Below are 9689 nucleotides of genomic sequence, written 5' to 3'. Positions count from 1 at the left end.
TATTTGATCAAAATATTTTAATAAAGATTCTTTCTGACATAGATACACATACAAATGGTCGTACATAGCTGTCATAGTCTGATTGACCTATTTAATATATATATCATTCTTTACACATCCGAAACCCGCCAACAGATCCATCACAGCTCCCAACTCACCATCCAACCTGACAAACTGAATTTGTATTATCTGCAAGGAGTGGAAAATAGCAGGACTCCATTTTTAAAAAAGATTTTCTTGATTTTCATAGGACAGAAAGGCAGGCAAAAAGCCATGCAAAACTAAAACTGAAAGCTCACTTTGGGTAAATAGCTTCTTGTTCTTCCTTAGTTTTATTTCTTTTTAAATTTTATTTTTTTTAGAAAAATAACAAAGGATTTCACACCATAGGCAAATCAAACCAGTCTTTTAACTTAAATAATTCTCCACAGTTAAAATAACTTATATATGTACATATATATTAAAAGCAATTAAATTAGACCTTTAAAAATGCACAGCACAGCCTGGAAAAATATTTGCTTAGCATGTTCTTACGTATAGGATCTATTGCTGTGATGTTTTTCCCTTTTGGAATGCAAAGGAGTCCCCTTTCAAAAAAGAGATCAATTCATTCATCAATTAAGAATACACCTTTCCTGTAATTTTTGGACTGAAGCAATTTATTAAAGCTCAATTTAAATACAGGGATGATGCAACTGAAAATATCCAGGTGACCTTTCATAAACCTAAGCAGCTCAGATACATCAATATTTCTCTTCATACTTATTGGCAAATAAACCTTTAAACACTTGGCACACAGTATAAGTAATCTATAAAACAATTTTAGAGGCATTAAAAAAATCTGCACATAAGACCCATGACCTTAACACATGATAATTACTGTTGACGTGGAAGGGTCATTGAAGAATAACAAATAAATACCATAAATTGTTAATACATCATTGCAGAGTGGAAAGTAACAAGGTGCACATAAATATTTTTAAATGCAATTCTTTCAGCCACAGTCAGTTTTTCTATATCACTCTCGCCAAAACTTTGAGCATTTTCACAGGATTAAAGTTCAGAGACAATAAAAAATACAAGTCTTTCATAGCATCATGTCTCTCTCTCGCGCGCGCGCTCTCTCTCTCTGGGTTTTTCTCCCCTTACTTGAGTCAACATTTCAAGTTTTTCTCCTGGCTCAGAATCAAAATTTATTTTCAAGTGCCCTTTCTGATTTGTCTGAATGAATATTCCATCTTTCATGCTACCCAACCCCTAACTCCTGCTCTCCCCCTCAGCACTAGCCAAATTCACAATTATTAGTAAGATTAGTATTTTTCCATTCAAACACTCTCCAGGCTTAATAACCAAGCACTACTTCTCAACTTATTTTTCACCTTTAAGGAAGATTCCACTTCCTCGCGGTCTAGGCTGCCACCAAAGTTGCCACTTTTAGAAAAAAAAGACATCCATACTCCATCCCAATTCCACCTCCCTCCTCCCTCCCTCCCCACCCCAAAGACCGAGATTCTGGGGATGTCAAGGCTAAAAGTCCTGTTTTGTCTCTGATACTTCTCCTCAGTTCTTGCCTCTGCTTTGTTTGCTCTGCAAGTATTTCACAACTACGAAAGGACCAAAATAAAGGGGGTGGGGAGCAGCTTTTCGCTTTCCTCTAGCTTTTGGGTCGGTCTTGTGTTTTTCGGGGGTGTGTTTAAGGCTTCTCCGTGCACTGTTTGCAGAGGCTGGAGGAGACGCTGTTGAACAGGGCGCACTTCTCCGGGCAGGAGGCGGCCGGGGGCAGCCCAGCGCTGAACGGGTAGCCCGCCGCCTGCTCGTAGGCGCCGAGCGCCGGGTGCAGGGCAGCTGCGGCTGCCGCTGCAGCAGCCGAGCTGGGCAGGGAGGCAGCCGAGATGGCCTGGCCCTGGTTGAGGTAGGCGACTAGGCGCCGCATCTCCTCCAGGGCCTGCGCCTGCATGAGGATGTAGTTCTTGGCGAGCAGCAGCGTGGCGATCTTGGAGAGCTTTCGCACCGAGGGGCTGTGCGCGTAGGGGATCACCGCGCGCAGCTCGTCCAGCGCGTCGTTCAGGTCGTGCATCCGCCGGCGCTCTCGGGCATTGATGTTGAGCCGAAGCGCCTTTTGCTCTTTGGATTTCTTGCTGCTGCTGCTGCTGCCGCCGCCGCCGCCGCCGCCGCCGCCGCCACCGCTGCTGCTACCCCCGCCGCCGCCGCCGCCGCCCAGACCCCCCGGGGGGACGCTGGCGCCGCCGTGGAGGTGGGCGTTAGAGCAGCCCTCGGCCGCCTTCGCGCCGCCGCCTCCCGCGCCCGGGGAGGCCCGCGGGTCGGCTACTCCGGCCCGCAGCACCAGCTCGCAGCGACCGTCGCTGTCGTCGTCGGGGCTCTGCTCGCCGCCGCTGCTCTCGGCCACCGAGCCCCGGCTCGCGCTTTCGCCGTATTTGAGGCAAAGGGCGGCCCCGGCCGGCAGGCTGCTCAGGGTAGGGTCGCCCCCAACGCCAGCTGAGCCTACGAGCAGCCCGGGGACACCGCCGCCGCCGCCGCCGCCACTTCCCGCGCCGCCGCCGCCGCCTCCAGGCGGCGGCAGCAGCAGCCCTGCCCCCTCGGGGTCAGCGGGCTCGAAGCAGCCCAGGGGCGACGAGGAGGAGGACGCCGGGCGTTCCCGAGGCGGCGGCGCCAGGGACAAGTCCATGCCCGGGGGCGTGGAGCGGAAAGCCGCTTCCAAGCGCTTGGCGGTGGAGGCGCTCAGGCTCTTGTGCAGGAAGAGGTCGTCTTCGCCCGCGGCCGCCGCGCCGAGGTGCAGCCCGCGCTCCATGGTCCCGCGCCGGCGCGCAGCCCGGGCCGCCGCGCCCACCGCCGCCGCCTCGGCTCCGGAGTCAGGCGGCCCCACAGACGCGCGCGAGCCGGGCTCCGGAGCTGGTGCGCGCGTCGGTCCTCGTGCTGCCGGCAGCCCTCTCCCCTTCTTTCTTTTTCTTTTTCGCCTTCCCCCGCGCTCGCCGCCTCCTCTTCTTCTTCTTCTTCGTCTCCAGCCGATGGTGCTGGCTGCTGGGGCTCACCATGGGCCGCGGCCCCGCATGGTGGGAGGGTGGGCGCGGAGGGAGTGGAGCCGCCGCCGCCGCCGCCGCCGCCGCTCTGAGCCCAGCCCCGCGCCTCCTCTTCGCACCGTTTATCTTGCTTGGATTCACCTTCAAGAGATTTCCGGACCCATCAACCAGCCGCCGCCACAGACGGGGGAGTCTTTTACATCATTATCTCTGAGTAGGTTATTATGAAGAAGACTCGCCTGTTGGGACAGCGCTTTCTACCCAATCAGGTTAACGTTTTAATTAATAGGATTAAAACGGTAACAAACAATCGCAGGCGCTATCTGGCCGCGAGTCTGAATAGTTTCATTTCCCAGGTCTGAAGACAGGCAGCAGCTAGAGCTTTATAAAAGGCGCCTGCTCCATTATTCTGCCTGCCATCTGTATACACAGCTTAGCGCATATGTTTGCAAGGCGCTGGGTCCTGTTAGTAACCCAACAACTGCCTTTAGCTTGACATGTGTGGCGACTTTCACTCATCAATGAGCACACTAAAAGCCCTACTTAGAGCCGAGGATGTTCTTTGCTCCTTCAGCAAATTGTAGATCGGCGGCGAAGCCTGGGAGTCCTGTGGAAAGCAGACGCCCCCACCCACCGCACCCCACCCCCCACTGCCCTTCCCTCGCCACTGCTGTCTCAGCTTGTGCTGAATTACCCTTCCAGGCGAGAATTATACTCCACCCCTGTTCGTAGGATGACTGGGTCTGGATTTGGAGATGGGACTTTCCAAGAGAAGGTGGTGTCCCAGCTGCCTTGCCCAAAATTCACTCTAGACTTTCAGCTAGTCAGAGAGCAAATCAGTCGTCCCCCACCGAACACTCTGCCTCATTTCCACACCCCCTACAGCCCATTACCTACCCAGACTGGAAAAGAAAGACAGCAAAACAAACAACAAACAAACAAACAAAAAATGAAGAGCAAGTGATCATGCATTCATTTTTTTTTTTTTTTTAAGGGGGGGTGGGAGTGATTTTGCAGTGGTCTCCAAACAACTGTTACAGTGATGGTAATTATCAAGTACACGATTTCCTAAACAACAAAACAAAACTGGTTTCTCAAACTTTCCTTAAGATGAAAATCTGGCTGTTTCAAAAGAGTCAACTTTACCAGGAGTCAAATCCACTCCCACACCAAGTGAGGCATTTATGCATATTTATTTACCCGGAAGCCATTTAAGGACATCTGGATCAGCCTCGGTTGTTCTAAGGGTTCGGGAAGGGAGAATGTGAAAACAAGTGCTCCTCTCCGGATAGGCAATGGTACACGAGGTCCTCTTGCTGCTGAGTTCGGTCTCTGGGTACACATGGTATTTAGCAGCTGTTTTTCATCCTTATGACATAAGTAAACACAATATTTCCCAACACCTTCCAATAACTTTCTTATATGGCAGAATTACTGAAGACTATGCAATTTTTGGTTTCTCTGGTTTCATTAAAAACCTTTTAATTGTGGCTTTCAGAGCTGGCCCCAGGTGTTGGACTCTTTTCATTACATTTTGCTCTAATGTGATGAAATTCTAATTCTCTCCTTACCATATGGTTAAATTTCCCCACTGAGAATTAGTTGAAAAAGGAGAAATAATCTATTAATCTCTGTAATAGATTCACAAATGAGGTCCGCCGCAGAACCTGTTTTTGAATGGTAATATGAGAACAGTTGGGCACCTTATTTCATAAAGGAAGGGTGAGGGCGACACAGAAATGTCTGTATTTTCACCTGGAAAGGATGAAAAGGGACCCAGCAGTATCTTTCCATAATAATTTCCTGGGATCCGATCTTCAGGGGACAGAAATACTATGTAGACGTTGGTTTCCTAAGCTGCTTTGGATGTCCTGGCACCTAAAGATTGAGAAAGATCCGGCGGGTCTGCGGGAGGCTCTTGTGCCTGGGACCGAGACCGGGGATTCTGCAGGCTTGAGCGGTCACACGTGTCTCGTCGGGGACCCTGAGGCTTGTTTACGTACAGGGCGGCCCCTCGCTCACCGCACCCCTTCCACCGTCCCTCCCCCAGCGTTCGCAGCTGTTAACCTCACCCTTCAGAAAGCTAAAGACGCTCTGGTGTTACTGTTTTTCAATTATCAGCTTTGTTTTCACTGGGATCATAAACAAAGGTTCTCTCTAAACATAGGTGGGTCATAAATGCATGACACTAACTTATCAAAGTCTTTGGGTCACTTTCGGGAGGACGGAGGCTGACTCGGTCTTGGCTGGGCAGGGTGGAGACACATCTTGGGATGTCTGACTTATTTCTCCAGCTAGCTTGCCCTTTTTGTGGACTAGCACCTTTCGACGGGCGCCTGGATTCCTGCCGGCCAGACTTGGACTTTTGAAGGGAGAAGAATCGATCATGCCTGGGATTGGTGGGGGACGCCATGCGAGACTGTCAGCCGCAGAGCCGGGTTGGCAGAGCAGGGGCGACACTGAGGACGGCAGGGGTCCTGCCGCCTCAGCTAGACCCAAATTCTTGGCAGGACCTTTGCCTTTCGCCCTCATCAGACAAAAAACACATGAGAGCATCTGGTGACCCTTCCCCGTCCCCATCTCCACGACCTACTACCTCCCTCCTCTCCCTGGCCATCCAAACTTCTGGAACAAACTTTTGCACAGCTTTAAGTTACTCGGTAGGAGCCAAAATCCTCTTCCTTTTGTAATTCAAGAAAAATCTTCCTAGTCTCCCCGGAGGGGGTGACTGCTTAATAGTCGCTGAAAACTTTGCTTCGGAAAATGGCAGAAGAATTTATGTAAGCTCTAAATATGGGCCTTATAACAACCGTTGGGGAATGGTCTTTGAGGTTTATGCACTCGTAAACTTTTGCTGATTGCTTCTGGGAAGTTGTCAGACACTTAACACTGCATTTATCTTACAGGGCAATGAAAACACATCTGCCAGGTGTCTCGTTACTTGCTTTAATCGTCGCCAGCCCTAAGTCACCGCCTCGGCTCGCTGTCCTCCACTGGGTGGGATCCCGCCGCCTGGTTTCGGCCGGGCGGAGGGGTGACGTCAGCCGCTCACAGTGCCCCCTGGCCGCCGGAGCTCGGGAAATCTGTGCGCTCGAACTTGGCTCCGCCAAGAAGTGGGCAAAGATCCGGGCTCCTGATGGAACTGGCAAGTTGGAAGAGTGGCAAAGGAGAAGCCATCATGAGTTCTTTCGGCTTTCACGGGCAGAAACGGTGGGAAATCAGGCCACGGCGAAATCTTCTGACTCACAGATGACCTCTTAGAATGAAACTAAGGAAGGAAAGTCTTCTAATTCTGCAGTTTCACGAGGGTCACTGAGTTACCAAAGCAGTTGGGAAACAGAGGTAGGGGACTGCCCCAACTCTGCCCGCAGCAGGAGTGCGAGGGGCAGCTAGGGAAACTCCGTGGGCCGAGCGGACAGTGGGCACCGTCCCCGAGGAACACCCAGCCCAGCGCCCCTGGTTCTGGACTGGTTGGCTCTTCGAGGCCAGTTGGCCAAGACATTCAGAAAGAGAGCATTCTCGGCTGATTGTTGGATACCAAATTATAAACGCCAGAGCATCTTTATCAAGATGAATACCGTTTTGTTACTGCAGGAGGGAATACACCTACTGCTTTGAAAGGATTTTAAAATATTCAGCAAGCAGCACAGCATTGAAATTAGTGCATTGAGCTGCAGACCAAACTAATTTCTAGGTACTAATTAAATTTCTTTATGATTATCTCAATATTTGCTTGAAATTTGAGATAGGAACCCAAATAAACTCAGAACGGAAGACAGTTTAAAGAGCAAAGCCAGGAGTTCCTCTGTTATTTTTATAGTCCTGATAAATAGTTTATTACTTCACTAGATTGCAAAGTCAGAAGTCCGAATTTGGGTAGCTATGTGTGTTTTCTGAGAAGGAAAATTGTCTGTGTGTTTCAATTATCTCTTTCAGAACATTCTAAAAAGTAAAAACAAAGTTTGGCGAAAATGATAACTTTTGCTTGAGAACAGCTCTGGAAAAGCGAATCCACTGAGAGCTGTGGGATTTCTCCGCTAGCTGCGCTTCCCCAACCGAGGAGGAATCCGACCCGGAAGATCGCTTCTGGTCCCCAACGCGGACACTCCAGCTGGACCCTCCCTCGAAAACTGCCCAGGGGGTGAGGTTTGGATCCACTGCAGGATCCAAGGCGCAGTTGCGGGGCGCGACCCCAGCGCTCCAAGCCTAGCATTCTTGGCGGCTCTCCAGGCCCCACTCGGAGCGCATTGACCTTGAAGTTGCACTTGCTTCGCTCACCCGGAGCTGCCTGGTGGCGCCTGGGTCAGCTTGAAACCCGCGCAGCTGAGGGGGTTGGGTGTGAGGTTCACCATCCTGCGCCCTCGCAGGATTTGGAGCACCGGATCTACTCCGAGGCAGAGAGATTCCAGCTCATCCAGCCCCGGAGGTCAAGACTTTTGGCGTCGTTTTGTCTTCTGTATTTCTTCATCCTCTTCGCCAAGTCCCACAAAGCTCACTGCAGAGAGACTGGGTCCACTTGCGGGGGCTCATATCTTCTCAGACATCTTTGATGAGGTCATTTGAGGAGGGCAGCTAGGGTGCCGACACTGGGAGACTAGCGCTAGCTGGCGTATTCCTGGCGGTGCGCCAAGGGCCCCCGGGCTTGCTATTCCTCCAAATTGCTTGGCAGTTCTAAAAACTCGACTGCAGAAAAGTTGAAACTTGTTCATATAAAGTTCTTTAGAAAAGATTTTCCTTGTTTGTATCTATTTTACAGAAAAGACGTTGGTCCCCCCTGCTGTTTGGCGACGCGTTAGCCTAAATATGAACAGATGCTGAAGAGAAACCCGGAGGCCCGGGAGGCAGCTTTTTCAGCTCGAGGTGCACAAACAGGTCCCAGAGCCCACCGCGAGGGGCTCACCTGGCTCCTGCGTGTTCTTTCCCCACCTTGGCTACTTTGAAGGCCAGGGGACCATACAGTGAGCCAATAACTTGGCGCCTGCGTTATCACTGCTGAAACCCCAAAGAATAATGTAGGATATCCGGGTGGAGAAAGAGCAAAACTAGTGCAAAGAGTTTATGAGGGATTCATAACCGCCTTGGCTACTTGGGACAACTCCTGCATTCAATTGTCCTCCCTAGGGGCTGTTATGCTTATTTGTGTCGCACGCGTCTCTCTCCTGGAATCTTATCATCATAGAATATTAAACATTTGAAAAAATTTTAAAGATCAAACTTGTTCTAGCAAAAAATGGTAAAAACACTATTACGGATTGCCTGGCGTGCACGAATGAAGGAAAGAAAGAAACTGAAAATCAGCTTGGCTTTGGGAATTTAAGCTTTGAGATTTAAAACCCACAGCGCCATCTCCTGGTAATGAGGAGAATATAGCAATGGATGACTACTGAAATGCTGATTATGAAATACTCAAATTAGAGAAATGCTTCAAAACTTATTTCAGTGATAGGTTGATTGTGATTACAAAACATGATCTGACATAGACATTTGTTATCGTTAAAAGTTATCAGACATAATACTGGAAGCTAAGTATTTGTAAATAGAAGTTTGTATATTTATACGTATATGTATAGATTCAGATAGTTATGCTGTTAATTTACGATAAAAATATGATTATAGAATTTATCATAAATCCGTACTTTTATAAAACAGTTGTCTTTGTTACTTTTGTGGATGACACACCATATATGGTAGAAAAAGAATAATAGGATGTGGTGATGTATGGAAACAAAATCTCCTAGTTCCTCATTGCATTTTACTAGTAAATACTTTATACTCATTTGTCTCAATAACTGCTCACTTTATCTAAGTCTTCTCATCATGCAATCTTATGGAATGTCTTATTGTCTTCACGTTAAGACATCATGACAAGAATGTCCTAACATTATTCAGACATTCTGACCCTGAAATATCATCTGAAGTTAAATTATTGTCCAAAAGTTTAATGCACAAAATAGGATCATGAATACCTAATACTGTTGTGATTAAAATGTTTCTGAAGTATTTTTTTCTAGCTTTGCTCCCTTTTTAAAATAAGACTGAAACACACTAAAACTTAGAGATGATATCTCTATTAAAAAATTTCTCCTCTATGATTCTCTACACAGGCCAGCTGCTTGAAATACAAATAAAAGATATGCTTTTTGTGGTGTGCAAAATATTATGAATATCCTTCAAAATTGTAGATCAAACAGACAAATGTAAACTTCAGTTGAAAGGTTTGGTTTATTTGATTCATTAAAGTGAAAATCTATTCAGCCAAATATTTGGACTCATTTACTCTATCAATGTAAGAGTTCCTGTTTGAAAGTTGATTATATATAGGAGGAACTAGATAAACAGATGGTTATCTAGAGAGCTTTTCACAGTTCAATTTTGAAATTTAACATGGATATGTTTGATATCTTCTCAAACATCTTTGATGAGGTCATTTGATCTATTCTAGCAATGCAGTATTATTGCACATCATTACTTTAACTTATGTTTAAGAAACATTTAACTTGGCTTTTTATTTTATTTGGTTGAAAACTGTACTGATTAAATTATCCACAAGGGACACACACACACACACACACACACACATATATATATGTATATACCTATATATGAGTGTTCTGTATTTATACAATAATAAGCAATCCTGTGAAAAGGAAA

General features: G+C 47.7%; 1 protein-coding gene across 1 annotated transcript; it reads right to left on the bottom strand.

Annotated features, from left to right (window-relative positions):
• BHLHE22 (basic helix-loop-helix family member e22) lies at positions 1-2840 on the bottom strand. The gene has a single exon (XM_017547461.2). It carries the CDS (start codon positions 2807-2809, stop codon positions 1694-1696), a length of 1116 nt encoding a protein of 371 aa, XP_017402950.1. The 5' UTR covers positions 2810-2840; the 3' UTR covers positions 1-1693.
• Between the last annotated feature and the right edge of the window lie 6849 nt (positions 2841-9689).

This window comes from Cebus imitator, unplaced genomic scaffold, assembly GCF_001604975.1.
Source record: "Cebus imitator isolate Cc_AM_T3 unplaced genomic scaffold, Cebus_imitator-1.0 Scaffold198, whole genome shotgun sequence".
In the NCBI taxonomy this organism is placed as follows: domain Eukaryota; kingdom Metazoa; phylum Chordata; class Mammalia; order Primates; family Cebidae; genus Cebus; species Cebus imitator.
This window is presented reverse-complemented; position numbering and strand designations above follow the sequence as displayed.

Bases quoted from the DNA above. Each gene is read 5' to 3' on its own strand.
- BHLHE22 (XM_017547461.2), bottom strand. From the start codon at position 2,809: ATGGAGCGCGGGCTGCACCTCGGCGCGGCGGCCGCGGGCGAAGACGAC.